This window comes from Chelmon rostratus, chromosome 10, assembly GCF_017976325.1.
Source record: "Chelmon rostratus isolate fCheRos1 chromosome 10, fCheRos1.pri, whole genome shotgun sequence".
Classification (NCBI taxonomy): Eukaryota; Metazoa; Chordata; class Actinopteri; order Chaetodontiformes; family Chaetodontidae; genus Chelmon; species Chelmon rostratus.
The window spans coordinates 15612706-15636291 of NC_055667.1; the positions used below are offsets into that span (position 1 = coordinate 15612706).

The following is a 23586-nucleotide window of genomic DNA, read 5'->3' on the forward strand; positions in this document are numbered from 1 at the left end:
GAATTATGATTTGTATTGCAGGGAAATTAAACATGCATCTTGCCTAGGACTTGATGGTATATATATATATACATATATACATACATACATACATATATACACACACACACACACACACACACACACATACACACATTCATATTCATATACATATGAATGTTTATCTTACTCTCTCTCTCAGGGATTTAAACTACAATGATCTGCAGGAGTTCCCTGTGGCCATCAGGACACTCAGCAAGCTTCAGGAACTGTGAGTACACACACACAGAAAAACACACCTGCCCGACATGACTATCATGGTTGCGTTATCCCAAGTAATCCCGTTAAGTGATTTTAATGTGGCACTCGGATACAATCTCTCTCGCCCTAAGCAGGTGCTGCCTACACACCCACGCACCCGCTCGCCTGCACGTAGACACACACACACACACACACACACACGAATGCATGCACACGCACACACACCATGTTTTCCCTCAGCTTAAGCAGATGTTCCACAGTGTGCATATGTGTCACAGATACAGCGTATGTGTGCGTGTTTACATCTCATTTATCCAAAAATGTTTTTCAGCTGTGCAATGGCAGGTGCAACATGAGGACATATGACTTGCCTCTCGCTCACAAGCACACTCTGTCTCTCCTCCAAACTCACACACACAAACACAAAATCAGAAACATATTGACGGACTGTCTGAGTTACAGTACGTTTTTTCATTTGCAGGGGCTTCCATAACAACAATATCAAAGCCATCCCTGAGAGGGCCTTCGTGGGAAACCCTCAGCTCCAAACCATGTGAGCTTAATGCTTAATGCTACAATGAGCACATATTGTATTAGATAAACACGTAATTACTATTTCTTTTCAACATCATGTACAACACAACTCATTCCCAGAAACAAATGAATCAGAATATGTCCAAATATTTTTTTTCTCTGTCTTTTCTTGCAGTCATTTCTATGAGAACCCCATCCAGTTTGTGGGAAAATCCGCTTTCCAGTTCTTACCTAAGTTGCACACACTGTAAGTATGCGGTCAGTAGAAACCATTCCAGTGAGTTAGCCCAAACACTGTTTAAATCATCCTCTGTCCCCAGCAGTGAGAGTTGAGTGGACATGTGTAATGGCCTACTGAATGATGTTGTGTTAGCGTATTGCTGTGCCGTGTGTTGATGTGGTAAGAGAGAGCGTGTTGTAAGAACATGTTGAATGGTGTGACTTATGATGTCTAGTGAGAGGGCCAAAAAAGCCTGTGTTGATGTTGGAGGAAAAGTTTGATGGCTGAAATGAGCTGTTAGACAAGGTCTGTGTGCACATGCATGTGTGTGTGTGTATGTGTGTGTGTGAGAGAGAGAGAGAGAGAGTTTTTCCTGACACTTTTCTTCCTGTTTGACTGCAGTTCCCTTAACGGAGCAACCCAGATTCAAGAGTTTCCCGATCTGAAAGGAACCACCAGCCTGGAAATTTTGTGAGTGTCCCTTTTACACCTTTATACACACAAACACACACGCATCGTATTACTTCGCTTAGTGGGGCATCCCCACGTACAACAACAAAGAATGTGAAAAGACATACAGGTTGAGGACAGAGATACAATCCCATGAGTTCAAGGACATAAGAGATAAAAGAGCAGAGAGAGATATGGATAAGCAGGAGAGAGGCGCACACAGAAAGCCGGGAGAAACAAAAAGAGAGAATATGTGTGTTTTAGGATTCTAGGAGAGAAAGGGACAGAACAGGAGACTCAGGAAAGGGATAGGGAGGTGTGGGCTAGTTATGCCAGGCAATGACAGGTTTGGCGAACCTACACAGCTCCCTGTCTGACCAAGTTAGACTCACAGTCTGGGGGATCCCTTCGCTTGCTTGCACTTCAACAATGATCAGAGGATTCTCTTTTTCTCCACAGGACGCTGACTCGGGCCGGTCTCTCTGCTCTCCCTCTGGATCTATGTGAGCAGCTGCCTCGCCTCAGAGTGCTGTGAGTACACACACACATACAGGGGGCGGTTAGAGATTGAGAGGTAGAAAAACTGATACACAAACCCCAACTGTGGAGAGTTGTGGCCTCAAGCAATCATTTGTACAATCACTGTGCTATGAAATCCAATCATCCCCCCAAAATTATTGTCCCGCTATATCGCCTTGCTCACAGAGCCCACTGTTCACCCAAATAATCCTGTCACCCCCATGATTTCCCACGCTATAAATCCACAGCTGGTCACTGTGTTTATGTGTGCTTTGTGTATTGTTGTAGGGAGCTGTCTTACAACCAGATAGAGGAACTGCCCAGCTTCTACCACTGCTCTGCACTGCAAGAGATGTGAGTAGTTCAACCCCCAATACAATTGCACACAAATATGCATCAGAATCAACATTTCTATCTATTCTCCTGCACATTTTATATTTATGTATTTTTTATGTGTTTTTCCAACAGAGGGCTACAGCATAACCAAATCAGGAGGATAGAGTCCAGCACCTTCCAGCAGCTCGCCTCACTAAGAGCACTGTAAGTCAACCTGCACAGTAAAGGTTCATTCTCTCCAACTCGTCACATGTTATTTCCTTGGAAATTCATTGTATAGACCAGTGGTTCCCAACCTTGGGGTCAAGACATATCTGAGGTTTCATCAGATGATTAACAGGATGGGAAAACAAAACATAATTCTGCTGCGCAAAATATTGTATATTTTTCTGACTTTTTTTTCTAAACAAAACAATGTGTGGAGGGGAAAGCACTCACAGTATGATGAGGTGTCACAAGGAGTCTTTGGTTAATTTTTAAGCAGTCATAAACCAAAAACAGTGGGAAGCATTGGTCAAAATCAAATAAGGTAGACTCATGACCCATTACTGACATCTACTGGTGATCGAGACGCAACATTCAGTGTGTAATTACAATTCTGTCCAGTCCATCTAATTTCACCTCAATTCTTTTCTCCGTCAGTGATCTGAGCTGGAACATGATCGAGTGGATCCACCCGGATGCCTTCGCCTCGCTTCACTCTTTGATCAAACTGTGAGTAAACACAGATACAGAACAGCCACAGAGACTCCTCTCCCTTTCATCTGGTCTTTCTGTGGTGTCACACTTCTCCACTTGAAGGCACGCTGAATTAGTGCATCTTTAATTAAAGTTAGGCTGTTTGTGGGAGCTGCTGCCTTACACAAACACTCACACACTTGACAGTGTGCGCCACAGAAAACGTGTTACCCTTGGCTGAGTCTACAGAGAACTCTGATATGCATTTATTGTTTGAAAAAACCCTCTGTGTGGCCAGGAGACTCATCTCAGGTCATGCCAATACAAACTGCTTCTTTGTGTGAAGACTTGCTGCAAGCAGTTAAACAAGCAGATATACTACATCTGACAGGAAGTGTTATCTGGAGGGAATCTGATAGGGATCCTTGTCTGAGCAGTTTAAAATATCTAAGAGACAAGGCCTTTTTGTTACCAAGGATGACCCACGGCAATATCTGAAATGAAAACACATTTTAGGAACTTGGCCTGATTTGACACCCATCCGCCTCTGTTTCTTCCTGTATGTCTCTCAGGGACCTGACTGAGAACCGTCTGAGCTCAGTGCCTGTTGCAGGTTTGGGGGGTCTCACCCATCTCAAGCTGAGAGGCAACACAGAACTATATGAGGCCTTCAGTCCTGATCACTTCCCCCGTATGAGGTAACACACACACATAGACACACACACCATGCATTCTGTTATTTGTTCTTACTTCATGCAGTCCTCATTGTGAACTTTGTATTTTAGTCTGTTGCCAAAAAGTGATTTCAGGTAATAACTTACCCAGGTGTGTATCCTGTGGCTGTAAGGAACAATGCACCACTTCCCTTCCCTTCAATTATCCTTCCTCTCACGATTTTCTATTAATATCTTCAATTTACCAAAAGCAGCCAAGGTTGACAATCAACTAATTGCACTGTTTCCCTGCAAGCTATCCCTGAACTGAACTGAAAAAATGAGCAAGCATTTGTCAGCAGCAAGTTAATTCTTGCTGCGAAGACGCCTGAAGGCCTGGAAAGGTGCAGTGAAGTAAAAATGGAGAGCGAGTTTCAAAGACACACTGTCGGAGATGGCAGGTGATCAAGTGGCAATGCCGGCATTGCTGTAGTCCAAAAGATAACTCCTGGCAGGATGCCAGGAGAAAGCATTGTACATGTACAGTAAATGTTTACAATACATACAACCATCCACTCCAAAGTTAGCTCATCCAGACTTCAGAAAACTGAGTTTTAAATATGTCATCTCTATAAACGGATAACTTTGCTTTATTTTTTAAGATTCATAAGCACTTGAGGTCACTTTGAAATATTAATGTCAATATACTTTTGCAATGTGAATCCTATCCTAATGTGAATATCCCATATTGTATCTAAAGACTATGCTGGTAATGGTCAACCATTACCACGATAAAATGACACACAAATCTTAAGCTTTGTTACCATTCATTTGTGCATTTGTTCCACCATCTGTTGTGGCATTGTTTTTCCTGGTATACACTCAGTGCTGTTGCATTTTTTTGCTACAGGGTAATAGAGATGCCTTATGCCTACCAGTGCTGTGTGTACGGTTCCTGTGATAGCTACAAGCCAGCCAGCCAGTGGGACACAGAGCAGAGCAACACTGACGAGGACCTACACAAGAGGACTGTAGCCATGTACCCGATCCATGCCGACACACATTGTGAGAAAGCATGCAATTACAATATCTGTGGTAGCATATACTGTATATGTTGTATAATACACATGGTATACAGCCATGATGAAGGGTAAAGCAATACATGGAAATCTGAGGCCCACATGTCTGCGCTCATTGTCGAATAACTGACACAAGCCCAACTGAAACATGTCAGAGCCTCGATGAAACCACAGCTACCTGGCAGCTGACACGCACTAGTGTTGACCCTTCCACGCATTCCTGCGGCAGGCATAAAATATAAACACCAATAAACCAAAATTAAGTTGAAATTAAAACCATTAAACCTACACCATTAAAGCTAAAAATAAACAATTGCTGGGTGTACCGAAGGGTAATGATAACAAATAATGATTAAACCGTGACATATCACTGATTAAAATTTATTCACCTTTAATTATTAGAAAAACAGAGCTGATGATCAAATTTCATGCAAGTGCCAATTATCATCTACAAACAGTATTTTCTTTCATTGCAGAAGAATGTTAGATCACCTCCTTTATTGCAACAACCCCCTGTAGCCAGTGCCACACACAAGCTAACATTAATTTACTGTATACAATATATACTAACACAGAAAAAGCTGTCATAAAACCTCACACAAGGTAAACAAACGCTCAGATTTTTTTACCCTGACTGTCCTTTATTCCAGATGACCCTGACCTGGAGGAGTTCCAGCTAGAAATAGAGGAATCCAAACTACAGACCAGTGTCCAGTGCACACCCACTCCAGGTAAATGAAGTTATGCCTTGTGTGATGAACCTGTTATCAACTGGCTTGCAGACTGTTTTGTCACAGCTACAGTAGGGGGCAGCTTCATCATTTACAGTTTATCTACAGCTGATGATTTGTATGTTTGCAGGTCCTTTTCGTCCCTGTGACTCTCTGTTGGGCAGCTGGCTGGTTCGTGTCGGCTTGTGGTCCATCTCCTTGGTGTCTCTTCTGGGGAACGCCCTCCTCCTCCTGTCCCTCTTCAGCTCACCTGGCTACATGTCACCCCTCCGCTTCACAGTGGCCTGCATGGGTGCTTCTAACCTGCTGACGGGGGTGTGTACATGCACCCTGGCCCTTGTGGATGCTCTAACCCTGGGAGAGTTTGGTCACCACGGTGCTCGCTGGGAGGGGGGTCCTGGTTGTCAGGCAACTGGCTGGGTCTGGGTGTTTGCGTCTGAGGCAAGTGTGTTGCTGCTAACTCTGGCAGCTGTGCAGTGTGGCGTAAGTGTGACCTGTGCTCGTGCCTATGGGAAGTCCCCGTCCCTTGGGAGTGTACGCACATGTGCACTTTTCTGCCTCACTCTTTCCCTCACCCTTGCTTCTCTCCCACTGATAGGAGTTGGGGAGTACGGGTCCTCACCCTTCTGCCTTCCCTCGCCTCTGCCACCCCCATCCTCTCGGCTGCCATCCTCCCTGGGCTTTCCCTTGGCGCTCATTATGATGAACACCCTGTGCTTGCTTATAGTCACAGGTTCATACATCCGCCTTTACTGGGAGCTGCTGAGGGGAGAGTGTGAGGGCCTGTGGGACTGTGCTATGATCAAACATGTTGCCTGGCTAATATTCACCAATGGCCTCCTCTATGTTCCAGTAGCTTTCCTGTCCCTCTGCTCCCTCCTGGGTCTCCTCTCTCTAGGGGAGGAGGTGCTAAAATCAGTTCTCCTGCTTCTCCAGCCTCTGCCTGCCTGCCTCAACCCCCTCCTCTTCCTCCTTTTCACACGAGACCACTCCCAGTTTTTCTTCTGGCCTCATCCCAAAGCACGTCCACAGCTACGCAGGGACCGCACCCTGGACTCGCTGGTTTCTGTGGAGACAGAGAAGAGTTCCTGCTCCGATTCGTCGGCACAGCTGTCACTCGCTGATGCCGATGCCCTGTACAGCGGAGTGCCCCCTCTCCAACCCCGACTGGACCCAGTCAGGTTTTCCCACTGCTCCTCTACTTCCTCTGTTCCTCTCATCCCATGCCAGATACCCACTCCCACAGCCAGAGATAGAGACAGGGTGACAGAACTAGGGAGCCTGAACGACGATGAATGTCTGAAGAGTTTGGATCAAGATGTGATTCATAACACTTGCTCTCTGTATCACTCTACCATGACTCCTTCTCTGACCTCTCATCCATGAGCCTCCAAGCTAGCTGTCTGAATAGCTGGGACACTATGGACACTCAAGGACCATCATCGTACACCAGCAGCAAGACCAGCTCTGGGTTATCAATCCTCAAGCACCTCTAAATGAGTCCACACAGAGACTGTAGAGTACTCTAGAGAAGTCTGAGAGAACACAACAAAGTGCCTCTGAGTGCAATTAAAGGTTCCTTTCACAGTAAAGACTATTCAAGGAAACAACAGAATACAACATGACTGTTATATATGGGAGGACGATTTCAGACACTACCCAGTGGACTGCATCTGTCATGGAATCGCATGACAAAAAAAAGCTCAAATAAAAGCTATTAACTACATGGAAAAGCTAAGCATCAGACAAATCAATGGTTTAGCCAGTGGGGATTTAGATAAAACCAGTAGAATTTTAAGTGTACATGTTTATACTGAAATGTGATAAGACATGCAACTTAGAGGTATCAGATTGTTTGGTTATATTTTAAGTGGAGTGATCTTTTTTTTTTTTCTCCTTCAAATTTAAGTTCTATCCTATTGCTAAGGTCTGTTTCAAAGAAAGGGAGTCATCATCAGACACACCAGATCATTTTACCAGAGTAAGCTAACATTTTTTCATTCGCAGAAATGTTATTGTCTGACATATTTCTTTGCAACTGTGTAATAGCTGTTATAAAAATGTTATTCTTTATGTGGCAGTAAAATGCAACAGGAAACAGATTGCAAATTCAGTTTCATGCAGTTTACATGGTTTTGTCTCAAATATGCAACTCCCCCCACAGAAGGGAAGCAGTTATACAGACTGAATGGGATGTAACTATCTTTCTACAGACATTAGAGTAGGCTAGCAATATGTACATACAATGTAACTACCTCTGAACTAGCATGGTATTGACTCACTACAGCCTTATAATGTTTGTCTCCCTTTTTATATGATAAACAGCAAATATATAATTTTATATAATAAGAAATAAATCCTTAGTTTGTAAAAAAAATATCTTCCTATTTAGGATGTACATACTTTGTATACAACTGGTAAGCATATGTCTGAATAAAATTATCTTCATACTGTATCAACCACTCTTCTCATGCTACTAAAGAGAAATATTTCTACACCACAAAAGAAGTCAAGGAATTGTTTGCAATAGATTTAAAAAGTTGAATGGTCAATTAATGCTCAAAATAAACTTTAATATCAAAACACAAACATAAAATGCATACATACACTATAAATACATAGATAGTTTTGAATTAAAAAGAGGATTCCATCCATAGTAAATGGAAGTAGGTATTGGCACAAAATTGAAACTTAAAATCATTCTTTTTACTTGTAGGCAGGTGTATAAGGCAAGTTGGCTCTGGAGAAGAGAGACATGTGGCTCTAAAAGGAGATAGAGACTATGTGCAGGTTCTCTTTGCTGGCTCCTCTGCATCCTGCTGTGCACCAAAGGCCTCTCTTTTCCGGGACAAATCTTTCTGATCTGGAGTATTTTCTTTGTTGCCCTGCACGACACCCTGAACAAAGGCAGATACAAACTATCTTAGACAATGGCAGCATTGCCCATCTCCGCTCCTCCACATGTGGCAGTCACATTGGAGTATAAATCAAACAGTCTGCATCACTAAATTAGTGAACAATATTCTATTGAGGGAGCACAGCACCACCTTGTGGGTAAAATATACTGCTACATATAGCAAATACAATGACAGACAGTGCTGTAGAGCAAGTGATATTAATCATGTCAGAGTAACAATAATGCAGTCTGCACAAGAGTATAGTATAAAATAACATTACAGAGGTTAAAGAGGAAACTGCTTCAATCATAGACCAGAGTGACTTACCGTATTCTTCTGAACAGCATGTTCTTGTGTCCACTTCCTGGCTTTCTCCATGAACAGCTGTTTGTTGTATTTGAACTCTGACGACTGCAGTTGAAAAATGTAAGCGTCTCTTTACAAGTGTATATGGTGGAGATACACCACTGGTGACGATACACAATTGAAATGCTCTCTAGTGTAAATTTACCAGAGGCTGTACTTTCGTCACAAGAAGTAATGGTGTTTCAGACTAATATCTTAACAGGTTATTCTGGCACATAGCAAAATCTCAGTTTGTAATAAACATGCATACTGGAAAGAGTATTCAATTCTTATACTAGTGCAAAATTTGAGCATAATGTTATTTAGTTCTCTGCCTTTCCACTTTCCAATAAAGGTTTTTACGAAAGCTACATTGTCACATATCCAGATTTATATTAGAATATTCACAAAAAAAGATAAAACCACCAAAGGGTGATTGTGTATCAAAGCTATTCTGCTCTAACATAGTATGGTATCTATGAAGGCGAGGTTATGTGTAACTCACAATATCAGCCATGAGTGGGTCGTCTGGATTGGGCTCAGCCATGAGCAGCTGAATGGAGGTGAGGACTGTGGAGATGTTCAGGGATGGCTTCCAGGCACCCTGAATAAAATGGACAAAAAAGCAAAAAATATTAGCTGGTATACCTACTCATTTATTTGACGAGAGACAAACAAGACCAGATTATTGAAGCGAAACAGTAACAATTTCATATTTTGTATGCAATCGGTTATGACCTTTGGTGGGAGTTTGAGAGCATCATGGCAGATACGTCCTGAATTGTCAATGTTTGGGTGGTAGATAGGGGTCAGGAATCGTATTTTGGGAGGCTCAAATGGGTACCTGTGAGAGGAAAACATCAGGTCAGTCTTTCTAGACTACAGCAAGTGTTTGTATCGTAGAAATGGAAGGGATAACGCATCCATCAATACTAAATCTTTGAGAAAATGTACCTCTCTGGAACCTTGATCTCTAAGGAGAAGAGTCCACCCTCATATGGAGTCTCTGTTCCGCCCACTATCTCTGTGGACCAGAGGAAATAAGGACATGATCAGACAGATGAAACCAATATTTAGCTTGACACATGTGTGGCATACTGCTGAGAACAAGTTCATTCTTGGTCATTTTAGTTTTAAAGCCTTGACGTTGTTAATCCTTACGTGCCCGCAGGTCGTCTATCCGCTCCTCGGTCTGCCAGCATGTTATCCCGGGAGGTGGCTCGATGTTCAGCATCTGAAGTTCACGCTTCAAACGGGATGCCCTCTGCATTCTGCTCAGCGGAGAATAGATATATACTCACTTTGACCAGACATACAACAATCACTCGCAGTTTCATTAGGCTAACTCTGGGTGTGCAGTCTTTTTGCTTTCATTTAAGTTAAAATCTAACGCTAGCAACTTTGACGCTAGCTTTCGTGTTAAAAGCTTCAAGCTAACGTTCTAGCCTGCTAAATTATGTGGCTAGGGAAACTTTTTGTATGTCTTTGTGAGTCCGGTAACCACACGGTGATCAAAATAAGTTGTTGTTTACTCAGGATTCAAAAAAACAATCACTTACGTTTCTCTCGTTTTAACTGTCGTTCACTTTACTGCGGCTCTTCAGTTTAACGTCCCTTTTCAACTTCACGTCGTTAGCTGTTTTGGATTTCCCTCTCCCTACGTCATCAACACCCGCGTACAACTTCTTCTTATTCTGTTGTAATGGCAAATTGCACCCAACCGGAAAACGACCGCCACCTACCGTTGAAGTGCTAGCGTTTAGTTACTGTAGTACTAACATTGAACGGCATCTCCTGGCCTGTTGGAGATGCCTGGAAAAAAAGAAATCCATGTTTTTCAGTCATTCTTAAGTTCCAGCTTCCTTGTAAACACTATTTGACTTGAAAGTTGTTCCCACATTCAGTGAGGTACACCTCTCCACTTTGTTTTTTTTTTATGTGCTGTGATTTGATTTTAATGTGGAATGGGAAATTCATGTCACAATGGAATTAAGTTATGAAAAACAAGGGGATAATTCATTTTACATTAGAAAGCATTAACATGTTTTTCATTTTTTATTATGATACAGTGAATACATACATAAAAAGCAAATGCAACTAAGAAAGTGTATTGTATTTCACTTTATTTCTGTGTTTGATTTGCTGTCATTTAAGCATTTCAAATCAGAATACACACAATCTCTCACCTTCAGTTTGATTTCAGTGTCATTTTCAGGCCGTTGCATAGATAGCCTGTAAAGTAATGAGTTTGTGCCGTCTGTCTTCCATTCTGACGTCAGTGAAGCCAGAGTCTCTCAGAGCTGCCATGTAGGCATCCGGCTGCCAGTTCTCCCCTGGCATCACTCGTTTTCTGGCCAAAGCAGCCACAGAGTCCAGCCTCATCGTGGTCACCATCAGGCCTCCTGGGATATTGCAGTGCAGAGAAGCAGAAAGTCAAAACTAGCAGGGGGAAGCTAGTAATTCACCACCTGAAACAGGTTTAATTCAGATGTTAAAAGGGCCTTGAAAGTAAAGACTGTCTTAGCATAACAACGTCATATCCTACCTGGTTTCATTACCCGGTGTATCTCTGTGGCTCCCTTCCTCAGGTCAGGCCAGAAGTAGTAGCAATTGCAATGAAATACTTTATCCACAGTGCTGTCTGCCAGGGGCATTGCTGCTACATCACAGTGGTGGAGGGTCACTTTCCCACTGGCCACAAGTTCCTTCAGTCGCTCACTTGCCATCTGTAAGAGAAAACAAAGAACTGTAGCCCCCTATGTCCCTTTAAGACACTCTGTAACAAATGAAGACATGCATGTGATAAACAAATTGAAATACTGGATTCCACTCTGTCAGTGTTCACACTTCACCTGATGCATGTACTCTGAGTAGTCCACCCCTATAAGGCGGCCTGTGGGCTCTGTGAGCAGTTTGGCTGCTGACTGCAGACCCAGTCCCGGGCCGTGACCCAGCTCCAGCACTGTATCCCCAGGCTGGATCCGACTCAGCTGCACAGCGCTTTCCTCAAGGATCCGGTTGTGGGCTTTGAGAAACCTACTCACCAGCCATCCCACCACTGACCGTGTTGGGTTGCCCAACTCTTTGCCCACTTTTTCAGCCCACATCGCTGAAAAAAATATGACAGAAAAGACATAGATATCTTAATACAGCTGGCTACAAAAGTGTTTCAGAGATTTACAACCACAAAACACAGCTATGGGTTCATATGTGTTAAAAAGTGCGTTAAAGTAGTCACATCCTGTCACATTAATTCAATGTCAGTGCTATTTTAATAATTTTTCAGCATAATAAACTTGTGTGACACCTAAACACCAGACTCATAGTTCATAGTTCTGTTTTCATACAAGGGGAGTAGACAGGTCCCTTTATGTGAGCACAATCCTTACAAACATTCATTCGTCCCTCTGCCAGTAAAGTTATCAATGGTTGACCCCTGCTGCACAGACAGAACAAATTGTTCAGATCTCAGACAACCGGCCGCTTGTTTACTAATGAGCTTGAAATGTGAGATGTGTTGTAAGAAGATGTGTGTGTTCTGAGAAGTATCCCTGAGAAGTTATTTAGTGTCATTCTTAGTTGGACTGTGTACACTTCAACTCCTGACTTTGAGATGTTTACTCCGCTGTGTGATCAAAGTAACTAATACATATATATAGCCTGTATAAATGTTGAAAATTGTATATTATTATTGTTGTTTTTGTATTTTCAACACTTCAATCTGCACTAGATTTAGTTTACGTTTGCAAATTAAACTCCACAGCATGACGCAGCACACCTGGCCAAACCCTCTCTCCAGCCAGACTTCATTCAGGATAAACAAAGTTTTATCTTTATTCTGACAGAGGACAGGGCGCCTCTTGTACTTATGTAGGAACTTCAGCTGTGCTATTCATTACCCTGTCCTCACTGTGTATCTGATATATGTGTAGCCTTATCGAGAACGAGAAAATATATCGATTAGACATCGATGAAAAATCGATGAACTCTGTGGTAGGTGGGGCGTCGCCTTGCCGTGAATTGGGCTTACAATAAACGGAACTACTGAATAAGTGTTCTCTGGAGAAACACCTTACCTAGCTTTGTCGCTCAGTGTGATCCCATGGGCAGTGTGTGTCTGCAAACACAGCCTTTGGTCTGTGTGGTCGGCTGGTAAACACAGAGCAGGAGGAGGAAGAAGAAGAGGAGGAGGAGGCGGAGCTCCGTCTACTACTTCTGCTTTACAGGCGCACGCGCTGTTCCGCCCTGTACTCGTTTACTGATTCACACTCCCACTGTTTTTTTAAAACTTTTAATCACTTCCTGCAATTTTTATTTATCCCCCCACCGATAAACATGCACACACGCGTACACGCACATACATACACACTAATTCTGCATTCAGGTGTGTAAAGTGTGAGAGCACGCGCAGCGTCCCCTCATACATCATTTATAAAAGAAGCGATCGTTGAAGCAGCGCTCCTGTGAACGCGCTGTCTAAGTGAAGGCGCATGTTTTTGGAAATGTCCTCTGCGGTCGCTTCCTCCAATCAGCCCGTTTTGCACACACCCCCCGCGGGGATAGTGTTTCTTTCGTTTTCATTTCCCGGAAGGATCGAATGTGAAATTAGTACAGCTCTATGTGTGCGAAAGTTTTATTCATTGCATTGTTTAAAATGGAGATCGGGGAGGTTTGACCTGCAGTTTATTTCATTTATCGGCCGAGCTGTGTGTTTGGTTATAAGGAAATCACCCTGTTTTTTGTCGTACAGTGGAATAGATAAAGGGCACTTCCATGGAGAACATTTCCCCGTCACCTTTGGTCAAGGTAAGTGAAGGTCTCAGCAGAAAACAGTTGATCGGTGTGTTCTCTTAAAAAAAAAACAAAACAGGGAGCCCAACTGCATATTTCTCTTTTGGAGATTGACAGCTTTCAGTCTTAGGGCATGACCAACTGCCATATTCAGACTTGAAAATTGATCTTTTCAATAAAATGTACTAAAATCGCTCTGCATTGCTGTTTCTTCACTGCCACTGGTGTGTGTGTGTGTGTGTGTGTGCGCGCGCGCGCACTTAATGGGCACGTGTGTGGATGCTGTGCAGCAAGAAAACAGAGCAAACAGTCCTGCATCCGTGATGCATGGGAACCAAGTCAACACCCCTCTCAGTGTGCATCACTCCCCACCTAACCAGCTACCTTTGGTCAGTCCTCCCAGTCAGGAAGACCTGTGGCATCTACCTGGACGGCTGCGTGAGTCAAACTGCTGAACACATGCTGTGCTTACCTGAAAAATACCCCTGCATAAGTAATAATAATAATAGCAATATAAGCAAAGTAGACGCAGCAGCATCTACTAAAGCACAGACGCTACATGTAACAGTGTTTTGGAATTACATGCATCTGCTTTCTAGGAATAAACCCATCTCTGTGGGATAAGGAGGATGTTACACACTGGCTCCACTGGGCTCAGAAGGAGTACTCGCTGCGCCGGCCTGAAAAGGGCCGCTTTGAGATGAATGGTCGTGCCCTGTGCCTGCTCACCAAGGAAGACTTCAGACGCCGCTGTCCCAGCTCAGGTAGAAAATGAACGTGTATGCAGAAAGAGAGTGTGCAGGCTAGTTTCGCGCCCGTCATATGCAACCCTTGTTTCTTACAGGTGATGTTCTGTACGAGATCCTGCAGTGTGTGAAACAGCAAAGGAGGAGTGTTGTCTGTGGCCCCCCAAATGCGTCTTCCTCCCTTTCAACTGGGATCATCCAGAGCCCGGTCAGCGTCCAGATGCCCCCTCAGAGTGTCCGAGAGCCCCAGCCTCCCACAGACAATGACAAGCGAGGTCAGTCATGTGTGGGAGTTCATTTCTAAACGTACAGAATCATTTACGGTTTCACACAGAGGGAATTTGACTTCAGATCTCAGTAGTTCTCAATATACTCAAACACAGTGCAGAGAAAAAAAACAGGATAATGTAGCTAAAAAACAGAATCAAACTTCAACAGACTGTATATACAAAAAAGATCAGGGAAACAAACTTGCTTCATCAAGGGCCGAGTGTTATGTACTGTATGAACAGGACCACAGGGGTACAGACGTGGGTGCATGGCAGTACAAATAACACACACACAGACCATGCATACACAGTGCGCACACAAAGCTGATTGTTTGAGTGTGCTCCATATCAAATGGAACTTGTTTATCCTGGTTAGATTGTCGGAACAAATACTTCCTGATCAGCCACATGCAGAGTGTATGTGCAGACACGCCATGCAGTAATTCATGCCCGCTCCTGTGTTTGTTTTACTGCGCCTGTGAGGACAGCCGACGGCTTCTTATGACAAAGTTTAGCCCTGACCAACGTGTGCCTACCCTCACCCCTATGTTATTTGAATCGATCTAAATTTGACCTTTCCCTGTAGTTTTTCTATACATGTGAGGACCAGGTGGTGAAGAAGTAGCCACAATGTCAAATTGGGTAAAACGTGTGTTTAATTTAAATAAGGTACACTGTACAATAAATGATGTGTTAAATTGTTGTAAGCAGCATATTCATTTTGAGAAGTTTTACTAGATTATATGCTGTTAGTTTAATAAACTGTAGTGCATCACGTATAATGTTTTGCATGTAAAACGTTTATTTTCAGCTGCAGCCACTAGTCAAATGTAGTAAAAAAAAAAAAAGAGTGCAATATTTTCAGATCAAGTTTTACTAACTGGAAATCTAGTGTACTCTAGAGTACCAGCATCTCAAAACTAGGCATGAGTGCAGTTTAATGAGTAAAATCACATTGCTCCTTTCCACTCAAGGTGAGGACATTTTACACTTGAGTAGAGGAACACAAACACACACACACACACACACACACACACACACACACACACACACACACACACACCTCATTGGACCTTGCAATAAAAAAGGTGCTTTCCATTATAGAAAGTAGGATGTGTGCCAGTAGGTGTGCCGCGGTTACCTGGAAACCAATGGTCTTACAATTCCAGAGTCCAAATCACTGACTTTGTTCTGTATGCTGTAGGCAAGGAGTGTAATGGCGTCTTCGTGTTGAACATTGCATTTGCCTTTAAGATGTTCAAGCTGCTTTAAAATCACTTTTGCTTTCAGTTTAGCTCTTTTTTTTCACAGTTCCTCATATTTCTCTCGAACAGTTTCCCTCACTTTCACAACCGATGCGTCCGCAGCTGTTGTATCTGCTGTGACCAGCCAGCCAGAGCCTTTGTCACCTCTCAAAGATCATCCCATGATCTTTTACATGTACCCTGCTCCACTCACACATACCAGTGGGTATAACAAATGACACCATTAAAAATGCATTGCCCTCCAGTTGTAATTATCTACTGTGATGCCTGATTTTCTGCTCCTCTCGCTCTCTGTTGCTCTCTATCTTTCCCTCTCTCTCTCTCAGACGGCTTAGCAGTTGTCTCCACGTTGCCCCACAACCAAGTTCAGTGTCCTCCCCAAACAGAGAGCGTCATCCAGGAGCCCCTCAACCTGTCCAGCCGAGAGAAGTCAAGGAGCCCACTGCACAAAGCCAATGGCCGCATCCCAGGTAGTGTTCAGTTGATTTAATGACAGTTGCACTACAGTACTGACCCATAAAATTTACACAAATTTACATATTTTGTTCTCGAGAAGGTGCACAGATATGCTAAAAACTGGACTCTCTTTTAAAAACTGCATCAAGCTATTTCACTAGGGGGTAGAAAAACCTCATAGACATAAGCCAGTCATACACAATCAGCTTCTCAAGTTTTTATATATTTAGACATCCGTAAGATTCACTCTCCGTGTTGCCATGGTTTTAGTCTGTTTAGGAAAAATCCAGCATTGTTTTTCAGCCACACTTTTACCTCAGCTGTCACTTTGGATTTGTCTGGGAAGCAGCACAGATGACAAACATCTTAAAGGAGCTGTAAGAGAGACAGTCATACAGATGCAAACATGCTTGGATATGAACAAGGCTTTGAGACTGACTTGGATTTGGATGCTAAAAATGATCCCTTTGCATTATACTTAATAAAAACTAATAATTGATGATAGTAGCACAAGTTTTGACAACATGTGTCCTCTTCCGGTTTCAATCATGGCCAGAGTGCAGACTGCTGTGGGACTATGTGTATCAGCTGCTGTGTGATGACCAGTACCAAGAGTTCATCCGATGGGAAGACCAAGACAGCCTGGTGTTCAGGGTGGTCGACCCCAACGGACTGGCACGTCTCTGGGGTAACCACAAGGTGAGCACCCAGGTCTGCGTGGTTCATCTCACATGGAAAATGCTAAAACGGTTGTATGTAATACAGCTAAAACGGTTATATGTGCACCACCTCCCCATTGTGATCTTTTTAAGCAGAACCGAGACAATATGACCTACGAGAAAATGTCCCGTGCTTTGCGGCACTACTACAAGCTGAACATCATCAAAAAGGAGCGAGGACAAAAACTCCTCTTCAGGTCTCTGTCTCTTTTCTCTTTGGCACTCTCCTCCTGTCTTCCCCCACAGCAACACACTAACGTTTATTGTTACTGCCTCTTCTCTGCCTCCGCTCAGGTTCCTGAAACTCCCTCAGGACACCAGGAAGCCGCTGGCTGACCCTGCCGTGTCCCCAGAAGACACTCCACCTCAGGATGAGGACTCTCAAGACAGCAGTCCCGCGCACAAGTTCAGTGAGGACCATTTTGAGGTTTCCCCTGATCGTGCTTCTCCACAGCCTCCTCCATAGAAAATAAAAGTGTATTAAATGCCCTTACAATGACACAACAACACAAATGATTACAGAAGATTGTAGTTTATTTATCTTGTGTTTTTTGAGCTTCAGAAAACAGCCCATGCACGTCCTGGTTTAACAAAAGGCACTGTTTTGTACGCATTGTTTGAAATTATTGCACTATTAGACTGCTTTTCGTTTTGCTGTGAATCGATGTTTATATCGTTGTGATCAGCGCAAACACTAATAATAAGGGATGAGAAAAAGTGAAAGAAATCAAATCAATATTCAATCAGCCAAACAATCAGCAGAGTTAAAAATTCTCAGGCTTGCTCAGCATAGCTGCATAAAGACCTGCTGTATAGGTCTTGCAGATAAGTGGTGGTAATGATTGTGAAACTGTATGTTTTGTGATTGCTCATGGTCACATGAAAAGTTTGTACTGCAGCTGTGCCAGTTTGTCTACAGTTTATTTTTTTAATTTCACAAATAGTTTGCTTTATCAACCTCAAGTTGAGGTGTGTGTGATGTAAGTTTCAGATTTGGTATATATTAAGTGTAAATGTTTTTCCTGCTTTGTAAAATAAACATTTTGTATGGAACGTCCCTAATTTGTTTTTTTCTTTTTTTTTTTGAGTACTCAAATCACTGCGTTGTTATTTTATTACAGATGCCATGTGATAATCTAGTAATGACATTTAGTCATTCATGCTATTTAAATCCTTCCATGAACTACACAAACTTCTTGAAACAAGGATAAAAACAAGGACAACAGCACACTCAGAACTCAAGGTCATGAAACATGGGCAACATTCAAGAAAAACACACACACACACACATTCCCAGTACTCCTTTTCGCCTTAACTGCAAGTTAAACTGAGCATCTGTGCCTGCAGGGGGTGCTGTGGTGACACAGTGACCCGTGGATCAGCTGACGCCTGCTAGACAACAGAAATAAGGAATTGCACACTTAGTTGACTTTTTTATTTCTGTAAAGGATTGGCAGAGGAAGAAGACCTTCTACCTCCTTTTTTTAAACAGGAAGCTCCTTCTACAGACAAACCAAAGCTAGTTCATAACCAAGATTATTAACATTTCTATTTAAAACACTGCTTAACGTGGCCCGGCTTCCCTCTGCTATAAAGCCAGTTGGATGCTCTCGCTTCCTGTTGGACAGTTTGGAGCCATGAACAGAGGCTGGGGATATGGTTGGAAGCTCATTTTTTTCAGTCACTGTTGAAAAATTAAAGAAATTTATATCTTTATATCTATATTTTTTGTGTTCATACTTAATAACTTAATTCTAAATATAATACTTACTTGTCCTTTTGAAATGTGTTAGTGTGACATCCCAAGAACTATCATGTATGTATTAAAAGGACCGGCTTGTTCAAGTCTGTTTTTGTTCATGTGTTGTAATTGATTTTCATGAATTTTTTTTGCTACATTGCTACAGATCCAGAGCTTTTTGTTTGTTTAGTCACATCACATGGAAAACAGCCGGAGACAAGCACACCAAATCCAGTCTAAAAACGGACAAAAAGTCATTGAGAGTGCTGTATGCTACATCACATGGGCATGACCAACGCGGTATGTCTAATGGAGACTGGTTAAAAACAGTCGTCCACTTTTCAGTGCGCAACTCTACCCAGCCTGCTGTGACTTGGTCTACTCTTAAAAGACAGAAGGTTTCTTTTTTCACTTTCATCATCTACGATAGAAGGAACCGAAAATCAAAGCCTTTAGAAAATGGCTCCGGGAGTCTCCAGTTGTTATTATCGGGAAGTTCCTCCTTCCATCTCCTTCTCTGGATCAGGATTCCTGGCCACATACCAGTTAGGGGTTGCCCAGTGCCTCCTAACTTACACACCCTGGATGCTTCACACAGCACCGTATGTCCTGGGTGCATCTGCTGGCTCTCTGGTCGCAGCTGCTGTAGTTTGTGAAATGAGCCCGAGTGAGTGACTTCAGCTTTTCTTTCTGTCTAAATCTGCTTCTGTCGCATTTAATTACTGTTTTTGACTCGAAGCCGTCTCTTTTGCAGTTACTATCCGGGATGAGATGATACACTTCGTCAAACACATGAAGGCTTTTACGCTTGGACCACTAAACCCCTCAGTGAACATTTTCCACTGGTTAGAGATCATTTTAAACAAATACCTTCCTTCCGATGCGCACCAATTGGCCAGTGGGCGTCTTGCTGTGGCTATGACCCGCCTGGTTGACAGCAAGCTGATCATCATGTCTGACTTCCATTCCAAAGAGGATGTATTACAGGTGAGTTGATACTAGATACAACCCCTGATCATTCTTTTAAAAAACCTGAGCTGGTTAGAAGCAATGAGTAAGAAAAACTACGTTAATAAGCACTACTTATCACCACCATGTTGTCCTTAGGCTTTGCTGTGTAGCTGCTTTGTGCCTGGGTACTGTGGCATGCTGCCTCCATCCTTCAAAGGAGAAGTGAGTACTTGACGGCCTTTTCGCAAACTCACTTCAACGCCATTCTTTGGTCTGTGTCGTAATGTGTGTAATCTTACCCTCCTAGCATTTTGTGGACGGGGGTTTCAGCAGCATGCAGCCAGTCCTGCCCGTACCCAGCAGTCACATCCTGACGGTGTCTCCGTTCTCTGGGGAGATGGACATCTGTCCTGCCGACACTTATTCAGTGTGGGACATGGTAGTGAGTGGAACCACCTTGAAGGGCAACATGGCTAACGGTCTCAGGATCTTCAATGCTCTGTACCCGATGGCTTTAGAGGTCAGACCCCTGTTGTATCTCACTGCATGCTAACCTCTCCATGTGCAGACTTTTGTTCTCAGTGGATTATACACAGTCTATTGGTAGCTACCCAGATGGGTATATAGGTTACTTAAAAATGATAATTTTTAGAAATGCGGTGCAGGAAATTAAATTTGTGTTTCATAACAACTGAGCACGATTGAGAAAACCAGACTTTCTTTTAAAGATGATCTCATAGTTTTTGTGATGCATAATGTGATGCTGTAATAACCTATAAACATGTATGTCAACCTAAATGTTTAAGTGAATTATATTATAATTATATTCAATAATAATCAAATCTAGATGGGACAACCTGTCACTGTAAAGTTACACCCGCTGATGAATCAGTGTGAATTAAGGGTACTTGTCCAACAGTAACACTGTGAAAAGACTGCCTAAGGGATGATTTTGTGACACTTAACCCTATTTGTATGCTGTTCTTCCTCTCATCAGACTCTGGAGCAAGCCTTTGATAGCGGCTACAAAGATGCTATTCATTTCCTTCTGAGCAACGGTGAGTCAGCCGTGCCTGCTGGAGAATAAAAAACGTGAATTCAAGCTACAGTATTTTTTTTTTCTTTCATGCAGAATCAATCTGACTACACCGTCTCCTTGTGTGCAGATCTTGTCCCGTATTTGATGATACACAAAGTATCCCAAGGGTCACTTAGCTGTAACCAAACTAACACGTGGATGCATCTGCCGACCGGCACGGAGGGAGAGGAGGAGATGAAAGCGGAGAAGAACGCTACACTGACAAGTTTTACAGACAACAGATGCGTGCAGACAGGCAGCTGTTCTGAGCACGAGCTGACTGGAAATGGACCAACTCAAGAACCTCTTCTCAATTTTGACATAGTAAAGAATGGTATGGCTGGCACACGCACACACACACACACACACACACGTTTCCATTGAACATTACATTGACTTACATCAATTTCCTGGAGAAGTTTTTTAATTAAATAAACTTAGAATCAGTCCGCTGTTTATGTGTATCTTGTGTATCTATGTAATGTATGTCTGTATTTTAGGTGTTTAAATAATGATAAAACAGCTACATTTAGTAGAACAGCTGCTCAACTTTGCGAGTTACGTTTTGTGAGCAACACTTTCAGATTGTTACACAGGGCCTTTGTAAAAATTGCTTTCTTCTACATTTGTGTTTCAGTTGTGCTGGGCAACATGGTGACTCACCTGAGCATGTTTGGACTCCCTGCAAAAATCTTATTCCACCTGCTTCTACCCGTCATTGTGTTCTTTTACGCTGTACACCAGAGTAGGCAGAGGTAATAAATGCACTGGACAAACAGTACATAACACGGCCTGTTAAACCACTGAGGACGCTGAGGTTGTGTGCTCAGAAACTTCTTCTTCTGCAAATAATGATAGTAGAGTCGAACCTGTTCATGTGAATTAAAGGCTCTTGTCCAATGATGACACTGTATTTGTTATGTGCTCATGCAAAGACACCAACATCAATACATCAAGTAGAAATGAGTTGCAATTTGTAAGCCTTTTTCCCTCTCACAGACTGGAGCTGATGTTCAGGCATGCACCTGAGTTGGTGTTCTGGTCGTGGCATGCCCTGAGACACTTTACACTGTTCTTTTTCAACACACTGGTCTTTAGCCTTCAGAAGAACATAAAGAACCGGTAAGAGTTCATCCGTAATGGGATCATTACTCCGGAAATTCTGTTGGATGTTTTCAGAATTACTTATTTTACATTTGGACTCAGCCTAACTGGACTCATCTCTGTGTTTTAGGATTGCGCCCATAGTGCTGCTGTTTGAGTGGGTGAAATTTCAAGCACTATATGAGGATCCTTGAGGGCAGAAGCACGCCGCGCATAAGCTTCCGATGCTGAAGACACAGACTCCATCATGGGATTACACAGAACCAAATTTACAGTATATGTAGAGTGTGTCGCTGACTTTTTATTTAAGTTAATCAAGCAGAAATGTAAACGCTGAATCTGTGCAACGAAAAGTCTTGAGTCTTGTTTGATTTAAAAAAAAAGGCTTTATTTGATGTAAGCTGGTTAAGATGCTTCTTTTGTTAAACACTTTTCACTGCATCAGTAGAGTGCGAGGCCTAGTTGTAGTAGTAATAGGCACTTTTGAGGTAAAGTACACAACACTAACCAAACACACCTCGGATTAACCACCAACACCACATTTAGCATGCCAGAAAGGCTCCATGGGGACAACCAGTGTTTAGTCTGAAGGCGGCATAGAGTGAAAACTCATGGGCCGACTAAATCAATCACGCCCTGCTGGAAGCATGAATGTGCAAATACTGTTTTGTCACAGTTAAGCTGTCATAAGATATGGTTGTTTTGAAACGAAAAGCTTGGCCCGATGTGGTGCTAGGTGATGGGGTAGAACAATCAGTTGTTCAAACTTTTAGTGGAAAATCAGGGAGAATCTGGGGTGAGTCAAGCCGACAACTAGTCCTGTGATGTGCTATCTAAACACTGCACTCTTTCACTCCTCTTGCTTTTGAGCATGAGTATTCAGACCCTCATTACTATTGTTCATTGATTTAATGCATCCGTGGCCACAGGCATGCCCTCATTTCCTCTTCAGAAGCAGCTCCAGGAATTCTGAGAATTCTGATAAATGGCCCCAGTGTTGCTATTATGTGCAAACACTATTCGTGATGAAGGAGCAGAAGCCAATAACTTCCTTTAGCTCTACTCTAACATACTGTCACCAATATTTATGTCCTTTTGGAATCCTATTTTTCTATAGACTTCAAATAATAAATGGTTCCTCTTATTTGTTTTGTACAATATCTTTTTATTTGGTAAGCTATGTGTTGTCCAGCCCGTGCTTGCTGCTACTGTTTCACTTTGAGAAACCCGTGGCGATTGGCTGAGGCCATCATTTCACCTCTAATCTTTTAAAAACAAGTGCTGCACATTGAGCTAAAAGCTGCTGCTCTGTCTTCTTTCAGGGCTGGAACAACTGCTTTTGGCCAACAAACACAAAGGTTGATGTTAATGTTGGTTTGATCTGACACCTGACCAACAACATGTCAAGCTATGGCACCATTACATGAAATTCTTACTCATTTGTATTATTTTCAGTCCGGGGATGCAAAAATATTACATTATTTTGAGATATTGGGAGGATGGTGATGGAGTTTTTTTTTTTTTTTTTCTAAATTTAAGTGAAGGTCCAAAGATGATATTATTAATGATGAGGAGGGCATTGCTTCTTTATAAAATGAAATATAGGATTCAGTCCCTCATTTAAACTGGCTTTCTCTCATTAGTTCACACTGTGACTTCTTGATGAGGCTGACAAAAACTGTCTGGACAACTGACATTTCAAAAAATACCCACAAGATGGAGCATGGAGCACAGTGGGAATTGAACTTGCTGTCATGTAAAAAAGCCTTCCAGATCGCTCAGCC

The 23586-nt window shown here is 42.6% G+C and overlaps 5 protein-coding genes across 8 annotated transcripts in view; 3 read left to right on the forward strand and 2 right to left on the reverse strand.

The window, feature by feature from the left end:
* LOC121612333 (leucine-rich repeat-containing G-protein coupled receptor 6) overlaps positions 1-8020 on the forward strand; it is a 36380-nt gene extending 28360 nt beyond the window's left edge. The window contains exons 7-18 of the mRNA XM_041945159.1: positions 182-250; positions 722-793; positions 950-1021; positions 1397-1465; positions 1904-1975; positions 2252-2317; positions 2432-2503; positions 2942-3013; positions 3550-3675; positions 4541-4695; positions 5360-5440; positions 5571-8020. Of these exons, the coding sequence (XP_041801093.1) occupies positions 182-250; positions 722-793; positions 950-1021; positions 1397-1465; positions 1904-1975; positions 2252-2317; positions 2432-2503; positions 2942-3013; positions 3550-3675; positions 4541-4695; positions 5360-5440; positions 5571-6826 (2182 nt within the window). The 3' untranslated portion in view covers positions 6827-8020. The remainder of the gene's footprint in view (positions 1-181; positions 251-721; positions 794-949; positions 1022-1396; positions 1466-1903; positions 1976-2251; positions 2318-2431; positions 2504-2941; positions 3014-3549; positions 3676-4540; positions 4696-5359; positions 5441-5570) is intronic.
* On the reverse strand, positions 7849-10440 carry ube2t (ubiquitin-conjugating enzyme E2T (putative)). Of its 2 annotated transcripts, XM_041945195.1 has the most exons (7): positions 10242-10440; positions 9844-9953; positions 9637-9706; positions 9421-9526; positions 9188-9286; positions 8665-8748; positions 7853-8337 (listed from the first exon to the last, which is right to left on the reverse strand). In XM_041945195.1, exons 2-7 carry the CDS (start codon positions 9950-9952, stop codon positions 8221-8223), a joined length of 585 nt encoding a protein of 194 aa, XP_041801129.1. In that variant the 5' UTR covers position 9953; positions 10242-10440; the 3' UTR covers positions 7853-8220. The 2 variants fall into 2 exon arrangements, with proteins under 2 accessions (XP_041801130.1, XP_041801129.1); XM_041945196.1 differs by having other exon boundaries at positions 7849-8337; positions 9844-10440.
* A 138-nt stretch (positions 10441-10578) lies between these two features.
* On the reverse strand, positions 10579-12907 carry zgc:194242 (uncharacterized protein LOC100005854 homolog). Its single transcript, XM_041945193.1, has 4 exons — positions 12759-12907; positions 11535-11791; positions 11228-11408; positions 10579-11084 (listed from the first exon to the last, which is right to left on the reverse strand). Exons 2-4 carry the CDS (start codon positions 11787-11789, stop codon positions 10894-10896), a joined length of 627 nt encoding a protein of 208 aa, XP_041801127.1. The 5' UTR covers positions 11790-11791; positions 12759-12907; the 3' UTR covers positions 10579-10893.
* Positions 12908-13219: 312 nt separating this feature from the next.
* Positions 13220-17985, forward strand: etv7 (ETS variant transcription factor 7). Of its 3 annotated transcripts, none has more exons than XM_041945173.1 (9): positions 13232-13488; positions 13764-13911; positions 14073-14237; positions 14318-14494; positions 15823-15954; positions 16080-16223; positions 16766-16908; positions 17022-17125; positions 17223-17985. In XM_041945173.1, the coding sequence occupies exons 1-9, from the start codon at positions 13456-13458 to the stop codon at positions 17392-17394; spliced, it is 1218 nt and encodes a 405-aa protein (XP_041801107.1). In that variant the 5' UTR covers positions 13232-13455; the 3' UTR covers positions 17395-17985. The 3 variants fall into 3 exon arrangements, with proteins under 3 accessions (XP_041801109.1, XP_041801107.1, XP_041801108.1); XM_041945174.1 differs by having other exon boundaries at positions 13237-13488; positions 17025-17125; XM_041945175.1 differs by lacking the exon at positions 15823-15954 and having other exon boundaries at positions 13220-13488.
* Positions 17986-19211: 1226 nt separating this feature from the next.
* Positions 19212-22657, forward strand: LOC121612347 (patatin-like phospholipase domain-containing protein 2). Its single transcript, XM_041945176.1, has 9 exons — positions 19212-19336; positions 19424-19656; positions 19777-19842; positions 19928-20140; positions 20618-20678; positions 20787-21032; positions 21336-21453; positions 21698-21820; positions 21933-22657. The coding sequence occupies exons 1-9, from the start codon at positions 19255-19257 to the stop codon at positions 21994-21996; spliced, it is 1206 nt and encodes a 401-aa protein (XP_041801110.1). The 5' UTR covers positions 19212-19254; the 3' UTR covers positions 21997-22657.
* Positions 22658-23586: the final 929 nt, after the last annotated feature.

Coding starts and splice junctions, on each gene's coding strand:
- ube2t (XM_041945196.1), bottom strand. CDS start 9,952: ATGCAGAGGGCATCCCGTTTGAAGCGTGAACTTCAGATGCTGAACATC. Junction 9,707..9,843: donor GATAGACGACCTGCGGGCAC/GTAAGGATTAAC, acceptor TCTGGTCCACAG/AGATAGTGGGCGGAACAGAG. Junction 9,527..9,636: donor GAGATCAAGGTTCCAGAGAG/GTACATTTTCTC, acceptor TTCCTCTCACAG/GTACCCATTTGAGCCTCCCA.
- zgc:194242 (XM_041945193.1), bottom strand. CDS start 11,789: ATGTGGGCTGAAAAAGTGGGCAAAGAGTTGGGCAACCCAACACGGTCA. Junction 11,409..11,534: donor ACTCAGAGTACATGCATCAG/GTGAAGTGTGAA, acceptor TTTCTCTTACAG/ATGGCAAGTGAGCGACTGAA. Junction 11,085..11,227: donor ACACCGGGTAATGAAACCAG/GTAGGATATGAC, acceptor GCAATATCCCAG/GAGGCCTGATGGTGACCACG.
- etv7 (XM_041945173.1), top strand. CDS start 13,456: ATGGAGAACATTTCCCCGTCACCTTTGGTCAAG. Junction 13,489..13,763: donor CCCCGTCACCTTTGGTCAAG/GTAAGTGAAGGT, acceptor GATGCTGTGCAG/CAAGAAAACAGAGCAAACAG. Junction 15,955..16,079: donor TGCTCCACTCACACATACCA/GTGGGTATAACA, acceptor TCTCTCTCTCAG/ACGGCTTAGCAGTTGTCTCC.
- LOC121612347 (XM_041945176.1), top strand. CDS start 19,255: ATGCTTCACACAGCACCGTATGTCCTGGGTGCATCTGCTGGCTCTCTG. Junction 19,843..19,927: donor CTCCATCCTTCAAAGGAGAA/GTGAGTACTTGA, acceptor TTACCCTCCTAG/CATTTTGTGGACGGGGGTTT. Junction 21,821..21,932: donor CAGAAGAACATAAAGAACCG/GTAAGAGTTCAT, acceptor TCTGTGTTTTAG/GATTGCGCCCATAGTGCTGC.